General features: G+C 42.1%; 1 protein-coding gene across 6 annotated transcripts in view; it reads right to left on the reverse strand.

The window, feature by feature from the left end:
- The window catches only part of ddx3xa (DEAD-box helicase 3 X-linked a), a 61,554-nt gene that overhangs the window by 23,224 nt on the left and 17,402 nt on the right, over positions 1 to 20,928 (reverse strand). For 5 of the 6 annotated variants that reach the window (XM_063050779.1, XM_063050783.1, XM_063050780.1 and 2 more), the window contains one exon: positions 20,429 to 20,479. In XM_063050779.1, coding sequence (XP_062906849.1) covers positions 20,429 to 20,479 — 51 coding nt within the window. Of the gene's footprint in view, positions 1 to 7,229; positions 7,258 to 20,428; positions 20,480 to 20,928 lie in introns of those variants that run through there. The other variant, XM_063050782.1, reaches the window with a different exon arrangement.

Raw genomic sequence — 20,928 nt, forward strand, 5'->3', positions numbered from 1 at the left:
TTGTAATATGAAACCACCTCAGTACTTCAGAACAGCAACTGCACAAAAGCGAAGGATCAGGAAGAAAAGAATATAACCATTAGGAAATCTAGGATGTAGTTTGAGGTCTGTTCTAATAAATGGAAATGTAGAGTTCACTAATGAAATTAGCACTAAAAACAGATGAGAAAATCCCACAGTTTCTAGGATAGTTATTTTCAAAAGCAAAGAAACATTAAGAGAGTACTACTGACACTGGAAAGCTGAAGAGTGAAACAATGTGGTGCTGCTGGGTATAAGCAATGGAAAGCAAAACATTCATATAAGTGCGGTAATCTCAAATACCCAAGCACTGTAACCAGCAGGACTAAACCATGTGCAGTAACCCAACTTGTAAAAATGGTGTTGGGGTGGAGCCATGCACCTAAATCAACTTGGGTATAGTTAGCAAATGAGATTACCAATTCAGAAATCAAATATCACTTGCCCTATTTTAATCAGGTTATCTGGACTAACAATATATAGTTATAGGAAAAATGGAACTTAAACATCAAGTAAAAATTATTAATATTAAAGTATACACAAGCAATACAAATTTAGGAATGGAAAGTGAATGTGAACAGGAAGAATATCTCCAATTCCAAGTGAATTTAAACTTTGGTACAAGGACTGTGACATACAGTGCTAGCCTGTTGGTGATCCAAAAAGGTGGCAGGGTAGACTGCAATAAAGCTTCAAAAGGCAAGGGAAACACAAATGAACGGGCAAGGACATGCATAAAGGAGATCATCCACTTTGGTACAAAAATTTCAAAACAGATACTGACACCTAGCGACCTCATGGATCACCATAGGTTTACAGCAAGAGTGGTTCACTTATCTTTAGAAGAATGCCTCAGCACAGTTGTAAATTTATACCATTAAACAAGCAAATGATCAAGTTCATCTCCAAGGATGAATATACTTATGACAGGGTGAAATCCAAGTTCAGAGATTCATTTCTAGGAAAGCAGATCGGAATGGGGAAAATTGATTTTAAACTAGCCCCCTACTCAACTTTAAAAATAGAGGCATGATCACAAAACAAAATTTGTTGGGGTCACAAACACGAGGAAATCTGCAGATGCTGGAAATTCAAGCAACACACAAAGTTGCTGGTGAACGCAGCAGGCCAGGCAAGATCTCTAGGAAGAGGTACAGTTGACGTTTCGGGCCGAGACCCTTTGTCAGGACTAACTGAAGGAAAAGCTAGTAAGAGATTTGAAAGTGGGAGGGGGAGGGGGAGATCCAAAATGATAGAAGACAGGAGGGGGAGGGATGGATCCGAGAGTTGGACAGGTGATTGGCAAAAGGGATACAAGAGGATCATGGGACAGGAGATCTAGGGAGAAAGGGGGAGGGGGGGAACCCAGAGGATGGGAAGGGGTATAGTGAGAGGGACAGAGGGAGAAAAAGGAGAGAGAAAGGATTAAATAACAGATGGGGTACGAGGGGGAGGTGGGGCATTAGCTTAAGTTAGAGAAGTCAATGTTCATGCCATCAGGTTGGAGGCTACCCAGACGGAATACAAGGTGTTGTTCCTCCAATCTGACTGTGGCTTCATCTTTACAGTAGAGGAGGCCATGGATAGACATATCAGAATGGGAATGGGATGTGGAATTAAAATGTGTGGCCACTGGAAGATCAGAGCGTAGGTGTTCAGCGAGACGATCTCCCAGTCTGCGTCGGGTCTTGCCAATATATAGAAGGCCACATCGGGAGCACTGGACGCAGTATATCACCCCAGCCGACTCACAGGTGAAGTGTCGCCTCACCTGGAAGGACTGTCTGGGGCCCTGAATGGTGGTGAGGGAGGAAGTGTAAGGGCATGTGTAGCACTTGTTCCGCTTACAAGGATAAGTGCCAGGAAGGAGATCGGTGGGGAGGGATGGGGGGAGAAAACAAATGCACAAGGGAGTCGCGTAGGGAGCGATCCCTGCAGAAAGCGGGGTGGAGGGGGCAGTGTTTAGTGGTGGGATCCCGTTGGAGGTGGCGGAAGTTACGGAGAATTATATGTTGAACCCGGACGCTGGTGGGGTGGTAGGTGAGGACAAGGGGAACTCTATTCCTAGTGGGGTGGCGGGGGAGGGTGGAGGAAGGGAAACCCCTTTCTTTAAAAAAGGACATCTCCCTTGTCCTGGAATGAAAAGCCTCATCCTGAGAGCAGATGCGGCGAAGACGGAGGAATTGCGAGAAGGGGATGGCACTTTTTCAAGAGACAGGGTGAGAAGAGGTATAGTCCAGATAGCTGTGAGAGTCAGTAGGCTTATAGTAGACATCAGTAGATAAGCTGTCTCCAGAGATAGAGACAGAAAGTTCTAGAATGGGGAGGGAGGTGTCGGAAATGGACCAGGTAAACTTGAGAGCAGGGTGAAAGTTGGAGGCAAAGTTAATGAAGTCAATGAGCTCAGCATGCATTCAGGAAGCAGCGCCAATGCAGTCGATGTAGCGAAGGAAAAGTGGGGGACAGATACCAGAATAGGTTTGGAACATAGATTGTTCCACAAAGCCAACAAAAAGGCAGATTATGTAGTTGATTTGATTTTCTGCTCAGCAATTCAGTGCAGTTAAGCAGAAGAAATCAAGAATTCTACCCAAGATGTCAATATTAAAATTCCATCGTATGGAATGTTACTCCCCATGAAAGCCAAAAAGAATATACAACCAAAAATTATTTAGAAGTAATCCCTCTTGACAAATTAGAGGGAATCAGTTTTCCAGGGCATTAGAACAAAAAGGAATTTGTTCTCCAATATTAGCAATTATACTCAAAGAGTGAATGTTCTGCACATTTCTAGGTCAGAACCCTCAGCCAATTCATAACTTGCACCATTCATCACAACTAGCAAGTCTTAACTGTCAAGTTCAGACAAGATCAATATGACCAATTTCTTTAGGCAGGTTGTGAACACGAAGAGGATACTGCTGCCACAAATCTGAGGAAAAAAATTTGCAGCAGACTATCAAATTCACTGACCTAGAAATTAAAAATCAATGCCAAGGGACCGGGTTGGGGAACTAGAGATGCAGCTCAATGATCTTCGTCTGGTCAGGGAAAGGAGGAAAGTGATAGAGAGGACCCATAGGTCACACTTACTCACACCAGGACCTCAGGAGACAGATAAGCAGGAAACAGCCAGGGGAGAGTAGGACAAGAGTCAGATACTAGAGAGTACCCCAATGGCTGTCCCCCTTAACAAGTACTCCTGTTTGAGTATCGTTGGAGGGGGAGGACCTAACGGGGGGAAGCAACAGTGGCTGCCCCTTTGGCACAGAGTCTGGCAGCAGTGATAGGGGACTCTATAGTTAGGGGGTCAGACAGGTGATTCAGTGGACACAGGAAAGAAACATGGATGGTAGTTTGCCTCCCAGGTGCCAGGGTCTGGAATGTTTCTGATTGCACACACGATATCCTGAAGTGGGAAGGTCGTGGTACATATTGGAACCAATGACATAGGTAGGAAAAGGGAGGAGGTCCTGAAAACAGACTATAGGGAGTTAGGAAGGAAGTTAAAAAGCAGGACCTCAGTAATCAGTCTTGAGATTGATTACTGCCTGTGCCATACGACAGACACAGCACGGGCAGGGATTCAGATTTCTGGATCATTGGGACCTCTTCTGGGGCAGGTGTGAACTGTACAAAAAGGACAGATTGCACTTGAATCCAAGGGAGACCAATATACTGGCAGGGAGGTTTGCTAAGCTACTGGGGAGAGTTTAAACTAAAATTGCTGGGGGGGTGGGGGGTGGGAACCGAACTGAAGAGACAGAGGAAGGGGCGGTTGGCTCACACAGAACACTTGGTGTGAGAGGGAGGATAGGCAGGTAATAGAGAAGGGATACGCTCAGACCGATGGTTTGAGATGTGTCTATTTTAATGCAAGCAGCATAATGAACAAAACAGATGAGCTTAGAGCCTGGATCAGTACTTGGAGCTATGATGTTGCGGCCATTACAGAGACTTGGATGGCTCAGGGACAGGAATGGTTAGAGTGCCAGGCTTTAGATGTTTCAGAAAGGACAAGGAGGAAGGCAAAAGAGGTGGGGATGAGGCACTGTTGATCAGAGGTAAGTTTCACGGCTGCAGAAGAAGAGGAAGTCATGGAGGGATTGTCTACGGAGTCTCTGTGGGTGGAAGTTAGGAACAGGAAGGGGTCAATAACTCTACTGGTGTTTTTTTTAAAAAAATGGACCACCCAATAGTAACAGGGACATTGAGCAGCAGATAGGGAGACAGATTCTGGAAAGGTGTTAATAATAACAACAAGGTTGTCATGGTGGGAGATTGGCATCTTCCTGGAGCAAGGGGTTTAGATGGGGGCAGAGTTTGTTAGGTGTGATCAGGAAGGTTTCCTGACACAACATGTAGGTAGGCCTACAAGAGGAGAGGCTGTACTTGATCTGGTATTAGGAAATGAACCTGGTCAGGTGCCAGGTCTCTCAGTGGAAAAGCATTTTGGAGAGAGTGATCACAATTCTATCTCCTTTACCATATCATTGGAGAGGGATAGGAACAGACAAGTTAGGAAAGCCTTTAATTGGAGGAGGGGGATATATGAACTATCAGGCAGGAACTTGGGAGACAAATTGGGAACAGATGTTCTCAGGAAATGTATGGAAGAAATGCGGCAAATGTTCAGGGGACAGGGAAGAGACAGGAATGAGACAGGGAAAGGATGGTAGGGGACAGGAAATGTGTACAAAGGCAGTTGAAATCTAATCAAGAAAAGCTTACAAAAGGTTCAAAGGTTCAATGATAAAGATCTAGAAGATAAGGCTAGCAGGAAGGAGTTTAAGAATGAAATTGGGAGAGCCAGAAGGGGCCTTGAGAAGGCCTTGGAGAGCAGGATTAAGGAAAACCCCAAGGCATTCTACAAGTATGTGATGAGCAAGGGGATAAGACATGAGAGAACAGGACCAATCAAGTGTGACTGTGGAAAAGTGTGTGTATGGAACCAGAGGAGATAACAGAGATACTTAAACTTTGCTTCAGTATTCACCACAGAAAAGGATCTTGGTGATTGTTGGGATGATTGAAAAGTTTGAGCATATAGACATTTAAGAAAGAGGATGTGCTGGAGCTTTTGGAAAGCATCAAGCTGGACAATTCACCAGGACAGGATGAGATGTACCCCAGGCTACTGTGGGAGACGAGGGAGGAGATTGCTGAGCCTCTGGCAATGGCATCATCAATGAGAGGTCCTGGCGGTTTGAAGGGTTGCAGATGTTGTTCCCTTATTCAAGAAAGGGAGTAGAGACAGCCCAGGAAATTATAAATCAGTGAGTCTTACTTCAGTGGTTGGTAAGTTGATGGAAAAAATCCTGAGAGCCAAGATTAATGAACACTAAGGTACCCCATGCAAGGCTTATTGAGAAAGCAAGGAGACATGGGATCCAAGGGGACCTTGCTTTGTGGATCCAGAATTGGCTTGCCCACAGAAGGCAAACAGTGGTTGTAGACGGGTCATATTCTGCATGGACATCAGTGACCAGTGGTGTGCCTCAGGGATCTGTTCTGGGACCCCTTTTCTTTGCTATTCTTATAAATGACCTGGATGAGGGATCCAGAGGAGGGATGGGTTAGTAAGTTTGCTGATGACACAAGAGTTGGAGGTGTTGTGGATAGTGTGGAGGACTGTCAAAGTTTAGAGCAGGACATCGATAGGATGAAAAACTGGGCTGAGAAGTGGCAAATGGAGTTCAACCCAGATAAGTGTGAAGTAGTTCATTTTGGTAGGTCAAATATGATAGCAGAATATAGTATTAATGGCAAGACTCTTGGTAGTGTGAAGGATCAGAGGGTCTTGGGGTGCAAATCCATAGGACACTCAAAGCTGCTGTGCAGGTTGACTCTATGGTTAAGGAGGCATATGGTGCATTGGCCTTCAACTGTGGGATTGAGTTTAAGAGCAGAGGAGTAATGTTACAGCTATATAGGACCCTGGTCAGACCCCACTTGGAGTACTGTGCTCAGTTCTGGTCACCTCACTACAGGAAGGATGTGGAAGCCATAGAAAGGGTGCAGAGGTGACTTACAAGGATGTTGCCTGGACTGGGGAGCATGCCTTAAGAAAATAGATTGAGTGAACTCGGCCTTTTCTCCTCGGAGTGACAGAGGATGAGAGGTGACCTGATAGAGGTCTGAACTGATCATATGGATAGTCAGAGGCTTTTTCCCAGGGCTGAAATGGCTAACACGAGGGGGCTTGGAAGTAGGTACAGAGGAGATGTCAGGGAGAGTGGCGAGTGCATGGAATGGGCTGCCGGCAATGGTGGTGGAGGCGGATACGATAGGGTCTTTTAAGGGACTACTGGATAGGTATATGGAGCTTAGAAAAATGAAGGGCTATGGGTAACCGTAGGTAATTTCTAAAGTAAGTACATGTTCGGCACAGCATTGTGGGCTGAAGGGCCTGTATTGGGCTGTAGTTTTGTGTCTATGTTTCTAAGTACAGGTTGAAAACTATTTCAAACCTGACATGCAATTTTTGTTCCTTCAGTCTCCCACCCAAAAGCAGGATTCTACTGATCAAACTATAGTTGCTAATTTTCATTCTTGGAGTTTCTTCACAACATGCCACATCATTGCTTCCAAACATCTTTCCATATATGCTCTGCTGTACATGCATCGTTAGTACCGAGTTCTGCTGTCATGCACTAGTACTAAGCATTCTAGCTAGCTCTCTTTACAGCTCTGATACCCACCCCTATCCTGTCAGGAATCTCTGAAAAGTCTGACCAATAGTACAAACTCTTATTTGAAATATACCCACAAAAACACTGCTGGTGGTTGGTGACAGCAAGAGCATACCAGAAGCATGTCATTCCTAACCAATTAATTGTACGCAAAGCTGCTGGCTCACATGATTTTTCCAATATGGAACAATTTGTTCAAGATACAGTAAAGACTACAAACTACATTTGGCTTTAAAACTGGGAAGATCAAGTTATAAAAGCATGTTAGTACCATATGTCAAATAAATCAAGGATGTGCTGTGTTACAGTAAAGACACCTAGTAGCCATCTTTAAGATTTAGTGCAGTCTAAATTAATAATTTTAAAATGTACTTGTTAGCATCTAGTGGGAAAGAAATTTTCAAAATGACATTTGTTACTTAAACAGTAACAAATCCGTCAAGAGTTCTGCACAGGACTACATAAATTGAAGCCATCATGCTTTTTCCACTCAAGTGCAAGAAAGTACAGACTTACAAATCCTCAACATTGAGAAATTAAAAGAGCGATTTGTTCCAAGTGGATTACAAGCTGCAAAAGAAACAGCAACTGTCAAAATTCACCAGATGCAAATCATTTGCCCTAGTGTGAACATTAAATTGGAAAGCAACTGATGCAGTACAACTTGCTTTTGAAAGTATTACTTTCAAGCAAATTCTAGTGCACAAATCAGAACTGCAGGTCTTACTCAAACCCAAAGGTGGTAAATTTAATATGGCACACCCTTAATACCAGTGATCCAATCTACCAACGTTTGTAGTTCATGGAGTGTTCCTACAAGTCAGATGAACCCCAAGAGCACATTTAATTGAAATAGTGCACCAAATGCAATATTGACAATACACTAGTCAATTGTTGACACATTTTGCAGAGATAAAAACAGCATAAATACAGCAGTTCCATTTGTCACAAACCAATTCCTATAATTCCTCATACCATTGCTTTTTAGTCATTTGAAGTTTAAGTGCCCAAGTACAGCAGCAACTAGTAAACCAGGATAAACAAGTTCATAAAGCCAGACAGGATACACCTCCGGTTACTAAATGAAGGAAGGCACTTCTGGTAATGACCTTGCAACCTCTTGGCCTGAAGAGTAGTACCAGAGGATTGGAGGGTGGCAAATCCTATTCCTTTGTCAAAAAAAGACAACAGGAATAATGAGAATTATATACCAGCAAGTCATTTCTCAGTGTTGGCAAGGGGCAGGGCATGCCTTATAAACTTGACTGAATTCTTTAAGTGACAAAACTATTTGACAAAAGCACAGCAGTGGACGTGGTGTATATGGATTTTAGAAGGCATGTGACAAGGTTACCCATGGTCGACTCGTTCAGTTAGGAGGCATGGAATCCAGGGAAACTTGGCCAAATGTATCCAGGAATAGCTTGACCACAGAAGGTGGTAGTAGATGAGGTGTTATTCTGTCTGGAGATCAGTAATTGGTAGTTGTCTGCAGGGATAAACGGGCAGACTATTATTTAAATAGGGAAAGAATTCAAAGTTCAGAGATGCAACGGGACTTGGGAGTCCTTGTACAGGATACCCTTAAGGTTAACCTCCAGGTTGAGTCTGTGGTGAAGACGACAAATGCAATGTTGGCATTCATTTTTTAGAGGAATAGAGTATAGCAGCAGGGATGTGATGTTGAGGCTCTATAAGGCGCTGGTGAGACCTCACTTGGAGGACTGTGGGCAGTTATGGTCTCCTTATTTAAGAAAAGATGTGCTGACGTTGGAGAGGGTACAGAGAAGATTCACTAGAATGATTCCGGGAATAAGGAGGTTAACATATGAGGAACGTTTGTCCGCTCTTGGACTGTATTCCTTGGAGTTTAGAAGAATGAGGGGAGACCTCAGAAACATATTGAATGTTGAAAGGCATGGACAGAGTGGATGTGGCAAAGTTGTTTCCCATGATGGGGGACTCTAGTACGAGAGGGCATGACTTAAGGATTGAAGGGCGCCCATTCAGAACAGAAATGCAAAGAAATTTTTTTAGCCAGAGAGTGGTGAATCTATAGAATTTGTTGCCATGGGCAGCAGTGGAGGCCAAGTCATTGGGTGTATTTAAGGCAGAGATTGATAGGTATCTGAGTAGCCAGGGCATCAAAGGTTATGGTGAGAAGGCAGGGGAGTGGGACTAAATGGAAGAACAGATCAGCTCATGATAAAATGGCAGAGTAGACTCGATGGGCCAAAAGGCCAACTTCTGCTCCTTTGTCTTATGGATCAGTTCTGAGGTCTCTGCTCTGTGATTTTGTGGTGTTGTGGACATCACAGAATACAAAAAGATGCTGAGGTGGGCAAAGAAGTAGATGGAGTTCAACCAGGAAAAGTGTGACATGCTTCGGAAGGTGAAGTTTTAAGTTTTTTTTTTGGGGGGCGGTCCACATCTATTCCCTCTAAGTTGCCACACAATTTGAAAGGGGCTAAGGCATATAGTGGAATTGGCTTCATAAGTTGGGGTTCAAGAGCAAGGTAATGTTGCAGTCCTATAAAACACTGCTTTGGAATAAATAGCATTCAGTTCTGGTTGCCTCATAATACAAAATATGTGGAAGCTATAGAGAAGCTGCATAGGAGATTTGGTGCAGAGGAAATTTACCAGGATGCTGCCTGGAATAAGGATAGGTTGAGAGAACTAGGGCTATTCACTCTGGAGTAAAAAATACAGGGAGTACTATAGGGAAGGTTAGATTGATCTTGCAGTGGGTTTAATGGTCAGCACAATATTGTGCGCTGAAGTGCCTGTACCGTGCTATGGTCTAGTTCAAGTTTGCAAAATGTCAGCTTTATTTCTTTAAATAGTGATTTTAAGAGAACGATTAGAAACTACAAAATAACTAATATTTTGGATTAAAATAAAATTTTATTCTGTTAGGTCATTAAAATCTTGTTGCTTCAAATTTCAATACACTATTCATTCCTCAAACTAAATTACTTATACTTTATTGTCGCCAAACAATTGGTACTAGAACGTACAATCATCACAGCGATATTTGTTTCTGCGCTTCACACTCCCTGGATTACAAATATTAAATATTAAAGATATTAAAAAGTTAAAATTGGTAAATATCAAAAATTTAAATTATAAATCATAAATAGAAAATAGAAAAATGCGAAGTAAGGTAGTGCAAAAAAACCAAGAGGCAGGTCCGGATATTTGGATGGTACAGCCCAGATCTGGGTCAGGATCCAGATTAGTTTATAGATCCCAAATGCCTCAGGGATAAAGGAACTACAATACATTAACTGGCATGTTGCAACTAAATCCAGAGGTTACATTACAAAATAACCTTTGGAAGAATAAAACCTTTAATTTGAAATAATTAATCCAAAAGGGAGCAAAAACATTCCAAAAAGTTGAAAAGCCTGTGGAGTTTGACACAGGGCCACAGAAGCAATGTCAGCATAGATTTCTCAAAAAAGTAGTTTGTTTCTGCCAAGAAATTGAGGGAGAATCAAATGCAAGGCAAGAGCCAAACTAAGTGATCATGATCACTACAAGCCTGGTTAAAAAGTATTAGGCTAGAATTATGAAATCAGTAGTTCAGGCAATACAGGGAATAACAGCAATTCAACTTTCGCATTCTGTACATGCACACAAACCAGTGGAGCCTCTTGTAGATAAAATACTGCCTTTTGCTAGTAATTTTAGCTGCATGCTTGAGGAAATTCAGAAAGGAAAGAATAGTACTAATGAGGAACTCACTGAATCCAGTCACAATTCTATATTTCTCAACCTATATAGTGACAAAGTCTATTTCAATGCAGATTGTTACTCCAAACTTGATAAAATTCATTCCACAAAGTTATCCAGGCACAAAAAGTGAAAACTTAGGTGAATGCGCAGCTTGATAAGCTAATCATCTGCTCAGGACAACTGTTTGGAAGGCAGGGCACATGTTTGTGAAAACAGTGTAACTTTTGGTCACTCATGCCATTTGATGAATGTTGAAATTAGATTCTTGACTAAGTTAGCATGACTGCACTTTTAAACTGTACATATGAGAAAAGGATATCTTTAAAGCATGCTATAATTAGGGCTTGTCAGTGACTTAACACTAAGGACACTTCAAATTGGAATCAAAAAAACTATTACGATGAAAAGAATAGCTTTTCCCCAGTAGGGCATCTTAAGTCAGAGTTCAGCGTTCAATCTTGCTAGCAAGGAAAATAGCAACAAGATAATCACTTGGAATTTTGGAAGTGCAAGGCTCCCCAAAAGGTGCAAGTATTTCTGTAGATTTCTAACAGAGGAAAATCTGCCTGAACAGACTATTACTGAATATCCCACAACATGGGCACTTGGCAAGTTTACATTCATCTAGAAGAGGCACACTATAAAGATTTTTAAGTACTAGTCGAGAGGAAACTACCATAAACAAGCTGCATTGGTCAATTGTGAAGTATTCTAATCAATTGTTTTAGTATTCATACATGGCAAGGAACATGGCCCCAGCATGCAACTGCACGAACCGAAGGAACATACCTGCCACCTAGATCAATACAATATCTAAAACACCACTCTTCTCCCCTCCCCACACCCAACCATGCTTCCAACCTTTCCAATTCTACAGCAAGTCAAAACTTTATATTGAAAACTAGGGTATAACCTAGCACACAAATGCAGTTTTCGTACTAGGCAAACCTTAACTTCATTTAGTCTATACAGGTGAGCTGATCCACCAGAGATTGGAGGCTGTCTGCTGCTCAGGGATATTCATAATGCAGACTTTAAGCACACAAAACTTATTCAAATTACTGTCAGAGAATAGCTTAAATTACACTACTAAACATGCTCCCCCACTTACCCAGAAATGCAGTAGTTCAGCTAGAAGCTCACATTAAATAAAGCTTTCACAAAATTGAAAGGATAATTATCTAGAGTCATGTGTAACGATAATATTAAGAAATAGATTTTTAAACCAAATATTTATTATACTGAGGTGCAGAAACTGTAGTCATTTGAAAAATGATGTGACAATTGATTCAAAGAAGCATAACCAAGTTATCATTTCCCATTTAAAGCAGCCCTCTATCAACTCAGCTTCGGGTTTCATTAACAAAGTGTTTCACACCAATATTTCATATGCCAATACTTTTTCAATCTGGTCGCCTTGCAGTTCAGCCTACATTTTAATAATTTCCAAACCAATTGTCCTGACAAAGGGTCTTGGCCCGAAATGTCGACCGTACCTCTTCCTAGAGATGCTGCCCGGCCTGCTGCATTCACCAGCAAATTTTGTGTGTGTTGCTTGGACACAAGTTCAGATTTGTCATCTGCAGGAAAAGTCAATCTGACAGCAGACCTAAAACATGCTCCTACAGATTTCTTAAAACCAGGAGCTGCATTTATGAGGAACACAAGATGGTCACTGATTTTTCATGGACGACAAAATTACTCACATCTGTTGCACCACAAAAATGCTGGTGGAACTTGGCGGGTCAGGAGTCCTGACAAAGGGTCTAGGCCTGAAACATCACCTGTTCACTCTTTTTCATAAATACTGCCTGTCCTGCTGAGATCCTCCAGCATTGTGTGGGTGTTGCTTGGAATTCCAGCATCTGTAGGTTTTCTCATCTTTGAGTACTGAAATTCTTTAACCTATTCAGACAATTTAACTACATGGACCAAGCAAGCTCATCTTTATCCATCAGAAAGTACAAATTCTTAAATCAGCTTTTCTAGGTGTAAATAATATTTTCAAACAAGTCTTCCTATTTACTTGTGATTGTTGTCCAAGTGTTCAACTTTGAACCAGTTGAGAGCAATGAATAAGCAGGATGCCTACAGTAAATTCAATGGCCAAAGGAAACCTGATGGTGGACCCCAATTTCACTTTGCACTCCAATCCATATTGGTAATGATCAGGTATTTAATTGGTACTCCTGCTCAGATCTTAATTGGCAAAGCTTGATAGTTTTATTAAGCCTTTTAAGCCTTAAATCAATGAAAGGATTAGTATTCTTTACAGGAGTAAAGCCAGCAAGTTACTTCTGAGCCAAATGCTCAATTTAACACAAACATGAACCAAAATGAATGTATATTTCAATACAATTAGATATGCAAAATTCAATGACACATTCCATTATCCAATTTAAGACTCCTAAAATACTTAGGTACGTAATGTGCACTTAAATTCATGTCATGAGGAAGATCATGGTACTGCCATATCTTGTTAGGCACACCTTAAATAATTTTAGTTGACAATTACAATTAGGTTGACAATTATTAGGAAAATATTACCTAAACTATGTGACAAGTCAATGGTACTGCAAATAAAGTATATTTGAAACAGGACTGTAAAGCACAACCATCAAGGTTGAAGTCAACTCAAGCCAAGCCAGTCAATAGATCAAAAATACAGTAATTGTTCAGTTGCCATATTCCATTTTGAGGAACTAACTACATGCAAATTCCATGGTAGCAGTACCAATCTGTATGAAATTGCAAGTAGTGTATTTAAGAAAACCATTTGTACCTGCAGTTGCTACTTAGGTGGAAGGCACTTGTGCCACAATCTTAGTCTTACTAATTGACTTGTGTCACTCTTCCTAGTTCATTTTCCTACACCATACTCAATCTGCCAACTTCTTGCTCATTCAACCTGTCTTTTTCTATCAGTACATCTGGCTACAATAAATCTCATCCTTTCAATGACAATAGAATGAACAGCTGAGACCAGCACTGATCCCCACTTCTGAAGTTACCAATCCCAAAACCAGATTAACTTATCCAACTCAATTGGGCAATCCTTTATCTATACCAAAAATACAATCAATCAGTCTCCTACCCTTGTGTAGCAAACCTGTTACACCTCAAAACACTTCTAGAAAGAGGTTTCTAGCACAAACTCTAGATTTTAAGTATCGAAGTCATAACTGCCTGAACAGTCTTGCAATTCACAAAAATGCCATCCTATTAATCATAAAATTGAATTTATAATTAAGTTTAGAAGCAATAATATTCAAAAAGTTCAAAGTAAATTGTTCATAGAGTACATATGTCACCATACAACTGAGATTAGATTTACTGAGTATGCCCAAAAGAAAACTAATAACCACAATAGAATCAATGGGACAATGAAGTTGAGTAAAGACATCCCATCTGGTTCAAGAGCTGATGGTTGACAGGCAATAACTGTTCCTGAACATGGTGGTGTATAGAATTATAATGTCAAGTGATATAGTTTCATGCCATCTCCTTTTTCTAAATAGCAGCATCATGTTTGTATAATATCCTGATTATCAAGAATCCAGAAACCATGCTGGTAAATAAGCATCTCAGTAACCATTTCAAGACCCCAGGGTGTAAAGCATTGGTCTAAAGAACCTGTCAATCTTCAGCCCCAGGAAGGGGAACAATACTTTCTTTTGTAGAGATCACAGCCCCAGTGGTGAGGACCAAAGGTATGATTAAGGAAGGTGGAAGAGCACTTACAGAGCTGCTTTGAAACTAGACCATATTCAGGGATTTATCTTTGGAAAAGAATTACAGTTGCCACCAACTCTAAGACCTACAACAACAAGTGTGCGCCTTCAAGGCCAGAAGACAAACCAGAAGATTGTCTGCTGAGGCCTAAATATGTGGCATTCAAGACCAGCAAGACAGAACCCTACAAGTCCAGGTATAACCAACAAAGCCATCATGGGAGTGAAAAGGCAATTTGTATCAAGTTAGAAACAATAATTGGGCACACAACTTTGAAAGAGAAAGTACACTGTGCAAATTCCTACAACATCTGACAACCCTGTGATCTGTCTGAGGGGATGTCAGACAATCAAGAGGGAGAACCCAGTGTCAGGCTCTGATAATGTAGCTGGCAGGGTACCAAGAACATTATGTCAACCAACTGGCTGAAGTGTTCTAGGAGATCTTCAACCACCCACTACTGCAGAGGTTCTCACCTGCTTTAGAAGTGAAGCAAACATCCTGGTGTCAAAGAGCAGAATGAACTTGCTCGATTATTACCATCTGGTAGCACTCTAGTTTACTATATGAAGTGCTTTGAGAGGGAGGTATTGCCCTGAAAAAAAATCCTGCCTAAGAACTGAGACCCACTGCAATTTGCACCACCACAATAGGTCCACAGTAGATACAAGCTCACTGGCTCTCCACTTGGCCCTTGACCACCTGGACAGCAGAAACACCAATGCCAGGTTGCTACTCATCAATTACAGCTTGGCATTCATCTGACTAGGCACAACTCAAACACCTTCTGCAAATTCACCAGTGACACCACAGTTGTTGGCAAAAATCTCATAATGAGGACACTTACAGAAGATAGATTGGCTGCTGTAGTGGATTAGTTCGTTATGACTTCTGGTATGTCAAAGCCTGCTGCAAATTTGACAGGATGCACCACAGCCTGGGATGGTGGCTCCAATGCACAAGATTCCAAATGGCCACAGAGGGGTTTACAGACTCATCCAGTAGCATCACAATGCTCCCCACCTTCAAGGACATATTCAAAATGTGGGACCTCAAGGATAAACAACATATCCATCATCAGTGCACCACAACATTGGGTCCTCAGCCCCTAATATACTCCCTGTACCCTCATGACCACAGTCAATCGCAGTCATAATCAAAGACCCCACCCAGAACATTCTTGTCTTCTACGAGGCAGGCAATACAAAAGCCTGAAAGCACATACCACCAGGCTCATGGACAGCTTTTTAATCTTACCATAGTAAGACAATTAAATGAATCTCCAGTACGATATGATGAGTCTTAGTCTCAATCTATCTTGTTATGGCCTATCCACACTGCAATCTGCAGCTATTACACTATTGCATTTTCACCTTCTTCATCAATCCACTGTGCAATAATCTGATCTATGCAAATAGTACTCAAGCATTTCACTATAATTCAGCCCATGAGCATAAGCCAATGCCACCAGGAGCTGAAGAGCCACATAATGTATTAGAACCATAGAAACTACAGCACAGAAACAGGCCCTTTGGCCCTTCGGCCCTTCTTGGCTGTGCCGAACCATTTTCTGCCTAGTCCCACTGACCTGCACACGGACCATATCCCTCCATACACCTCCCATCCATGTATCTGTCCAATTTATTCTTAAATGTTAAAAAAGAACCCACATTTACCACCTGGTCTGGCAGCTCATTCCATACTCCCACCACTCTCTGTGTGAAGAAGCCCCCCCTAATGTTCCCTTTAAACTCCCCCCCCCCACCTCACCCTTAACCCATGTCCTCTGGTTTTTTTTCTCCTCTTGCCTCAGTGGAAAAAGCCTGCTTGCATTCACTCTATCTATACCCATCATAATTTTATATACCTCTATCAAATCTCCCCTCATTCTTCTACGCTCCAGGGAATAAAGTCCTAACCTAGTCAACCTTTCTCTGTAACTGAGTTTCTCAAGTCCCGGCAACATCCTTGTAAACCTTCTCTGCACTCTTTCAACCTTATTTATATCCTTCCTGTAATTTGGTGACCAAAACTGAACACAATACTCCAGATTCAGCCTCACCAATGCCTTATACAACCTCATCATAACATTCCAGCTCTTATACTCAATACTTCGATTAATAAAGGCCAATGTACCAAAAGCACTCTTTACGACCCTATCTACCTGTGACGACACTTCTAGCGAATTTTGTATCTGTATTCCCAGATCCCTCTGTTCCACTGCACTCCTCAGTGCCTTACCATTAACCCTGTATGTTCTACCTTTGTTTGTCCTTCCAACGTGCAATACCTCACATTTGTCTGTATTAAACTCCATCTGCCATTTTTCAGCCCATTTTTCCAGATGGTCCAAGTCCCTCTGCAGGCTCTGAAAACCTTCCTCACTGTCTACTACACCTCCAATCTTTGTATCATCAGCAAACTTGCTGATCCAATTTACCACATTATCATCCAGATCATTGATATAGATGACAAATAACAATGGACCCAGCACTTATCCCTGTGGCACACCACTAGTCACAGGCCTCCACTCAGAGAAGCAATTCTCTACCACCACTCTCTGGCTTCTTCCATCAAGCCAATGTCTAATCCAATTTACCACCTCTCCATGTATACCTAGCAACTGAATTTTCCTAACTAACCTCCCATGTGGGACCTTGTCAAAGGCCTTACTGAAGTCCATGTAGACAATATCCACTGCCTTCCCTTCATCCACTTTCCTGGTAACCTCCTCGAAAAACTCCAACAGATTGGTCAAACATGACCTACCACGCACAAAGCCATGTTGACTCTCCCTAATAAGCCCCTGTCTATCCAAATGCTTGTAGATTCTGTCTCTTAGTACTCCCTCCAATAACTTACCTACTACTGATGTTAAACTCACCGGCCTATAATTTCCCCGATTACTTTTCGATCCTTTTTTAAACAACAGAACAACATGAGCCACTCTCCAATCCTCCGGCACTTCACCTGTAGACAGCGACATTTTAAATATTTCTGCTAGGGCCCCCACAATTTCAACACTAGTCTCCTTCAAGGTCCAAGGGAACACTCTTTCAGGTCCTGGGGATTTATCCACTTTAACTTTCCTCAAGACAGCAAGCACCTCCTCCTTTTCAATCTGTACAGTTTCCACGGTCTCACTACTTGATTCCCTCAATTCCATAGATTTCATGCCAGCTTCCTCAGTAAATACAGATGCAAAAAACCTATTTAAGATCTCCCCCATTTCCTTTGGTTCCGCACAAAGCCGACCACTCTGATCTTCAAGAGGACCAATTTTATCCCTTACAATCCTTTTGCTCTTAATATACTTGTAAAAGTTCTTTGAATTATCCTTCACTTTGACTGCCAAGGCAACCTCATGTCTTCTTTTAGCCATCCTGATTTCTTTCTTAAGTATTTTCTTGCACTTCTTATACTCCTCAAGCACCTGATTTACCCCATTTCCTATACATTTCATACAACTCCCTCTTCTTCTTTATCAGAGTTGCAATATCCCTTGAGAACCAAGGTTCCTTATTCCTATTCAATTTGCCTTTAATCCTGACAGGAACATACAAACTCTGCACTCTCAAAATTTCCCCGTTGAAGGCTTCCCACCTACCGATCACATCTTTGCCAGAGAACGACCTGTCCCAATCCACGCTTTTTAGATCCTTTCTCATTTCTTCAAATTTGGCCTTCTTCCAGTTCAGAATCTCAACCCTAGGACCAGATCTATCCATGTCCATGATCAAATTGAAACTAATGGTGTTATGATCACTGGAACCAAAGTGCTCCCCTACACAGACTTCTGTCACTTGCCCTAATTCGTTTCCTAACAGGAGATCCAATATTGCATCCCCTCTAGTTGGTCCCTCTATATATTGATTTAGAAAACTTTCCTGAACACATTTTACAAACTCTAAACCATCCAGACCCCTAACAGTATGGGAGTCCCAATCAATGTATGGAAAATTAAAATCCCCTACCACCACAACTTTATGTTTCCTGCAGTTGTCTGCCATCTCTCTGCAGATTTGCTCTTCCAATTCTCGTTGACTATTGGGTGGTCTGTAATACAATCCCACTAATGTGGCCATACCTTTCCTGTTTCTCAGCTCCACCCACAAGGACTCAGTAGACAAGCCCTCTAATCTGTCCTGCCTGAGCACTGCTGTAACATTTTCCCTAACAAGCAATGCTACTCCCCCACCTTTCATTCCTCTGCCTCGATCACACCTGAAACATCAGAACCCTGGAATATTAAGCAGCCAGTCCTGCCCCTCCTGTAGCCAAGTTTCACTAATTGCTATAACGTCATAATTCCATGTGTCAATCCACGCCCTCAACTCATCTGCCTTCCCCGCAATGCTCCTAGCATTGAAATATATACACCTCAGAAGATTTTTACCACCACTCACAACCTTTCTATTAGCGGATTTGCTTAAACTTTCAACATCATTTATCTTCACCCCAGCCACACTGTCAGCTCTGGCACTCTGGTTCCCATCCCCCTGCAAATCTAGTTTAAAGCCTCCCCAATGGCACTAACAAACCTCCCTGAAAGGATATTAGTCCCCCTGTGGTTCAAGTGTAACCCGTCTCTCTTGTACAGGTCCCACCTGCCCCAGAAGAGGTCCCAATGATCCTAAAATCTGAAACCCTGCCCCCTACACCAATTCCTCAGCCACTTGTTCCTCCTCCAGAGCATCTTATTCCTACCCTCACTGGCACCTAGCACAGGTAGCAATCCTGAGATTACCACCCTCGAGGTCCTGCTTTTCAACTTCCTACCAAGCTCTCTATACTCACTGTCCAGGACCTCTTCACTCTTCCTTGCTATGTCATTGGTACCGATGTGCACCATGACATCTGGCTGATCACCCTCCCACTTCAGAATGTCATGCAATCGATCAGAGACATCCTTGACCCTGGCACCCGGGAGGCAACAAACCATCCTGGATTCTCTGTCACGACCACAGAACCTTCTATCTGCACCTCTAACTATCGAGTCCCCTATCACTACCGCTCTCCTCGTTCTCCCCCCTCCCTTCTGCACTGCAGAGCCAGACTCAGTGCCAGAGATCCGGCTACTGCAGCTAGTCCCAGCTAAGTCATCCCCCCCAACAGTATCCAATACGGTATACTTGTTGTTGAGGTGAATGGCCACAGGGGAACCCTGCTCTGCCTGCCCTTTCCTCTTCCCTCGCCTGACAGTGACCCAATTTCCTGTCCTCTGCTCCTTTGGCGTAACTACCTCCCTGTAGCTACGATCTATAATCTCATTCTCCCGAATGATCCGCAGGTCATCCAGCTCCTGCTCCAGTTCCCTAAAACTGTTTGTCAGGAGCTGCAGCTGGATGCACTTCTTGTAGGTGTCATTGTCAGGGACACCGGAGGGCTCCCTGACTTCCCACATCCTGCAAGAGGAGCATTCCAACATCCTGCCTGGCATTCTCACTGCACTAAACAATCTGAACAAAAAACTTACCGGAACCTACCCTGGCCTCTGCCTGTTCTCGCCAAAGCCTGTTTGAGCCAAAGCCGTCCCACTCTGACTCAGTCCACTCCAACGATGGCCGCTGTATATGGTGGTCTGCTTTTTAAACCTTGGCGCGCTACGTCACGCGCCTGCGCAGTGCAGACCCTTCTCCCCGAGCAGTTTTTTTAAAAAAATGACTTTTTCTACCCAATTTCTTCACTCCTTCTCAGCTGCTTGCTTCGACTGAAACAACAGCCTTTCCCCTCTGCCAGATTTCTGATGAACACTGCTTTTCAGCACTTCTGCAATTTAGTACTCATCTTTGCTCTGTACCACTGCAGCAAAATTTTCATAACTTGATAATAAACCTGATTGGGTCAAAATTTCTGCAAACACTTAGATAAGAATTGGCACAGAAAGTGTGAGAAATGCACACAGCCAAGATATTCAAGTTGACTGCTAGCAAGCGAGACTGCAAGTGTCACATGAATATTAAAGAAATTAATGGAAGACAAAAAGATAAAGTATTAATTGAAACTAGAGCTTTATGAAAACAAAAAATGCATTACAATCCAAAGCAACAAGCTCAAAAGCATTGCATGCAGAGTTTAAAACCCCATTAGACAAAATTTTGGATACAAATCTCAGAAGTGCACACACCCTTCTTCCCATCCAACACAGTTCCCTTAAATACCTGATCTCCAAATAACTGGACTGCCATAAAATAATTTCATTTCATGAGTCATTCAAGATTAGCTAAGAATGCCACACTTACCATTTTTGGATGCTTCTCTATTTCTTAGGTGTGGAGGAATATAACGACCTTCTAAAATAAAAGTACATACAACACTGAAAATATGTAACACAAGCAACTTATTGTTCATTTACAAAAATTCAATTGTCTTTTAAACAGTTCCTAATTCAAAAGATTAATTTTTCCATGCACCAGATCAACTTGTGCACATCCAAAAACAATATTCAGCATTTGAAAAGCTTCTCCAAGGTAAAATAGTTACTGTACAAGATCTAGAGAAAGGTAAATTCAAAAATTAAAACAGAATATTAGCAAAGGCATTTAGTTAGTCTCATACCAAAACAACTTAGATATGCATTTAAGCAGTTTCACCTTCCTTAATGGTTTAAGAAAATACAAGTTAATATTGGATACGTTTACTATGGTTCAAGAATTTAAATACAATAACAGAATATTTTCATTCAGCAAAGTGTGTAACTTTGAGAATTTGCCAGTGGTGTTCTAATGCCCTTCATGATGAC

This window comes from Mobula hypostoma, chromosome 6 (genome assembly GCF_963921235.1).
Source record: "Mobula hypostoma chromosome 6, sMobHyp1.1, whole genome shotgun sequence".
Classification (NCBI taxonomy): domain Eukaryota; kingdom Metazoa; phylum Chordata; class Chondrichthyes; order Myliobatiformes; family Myliobatidae; genus Mobula; species Mobula hypostoma.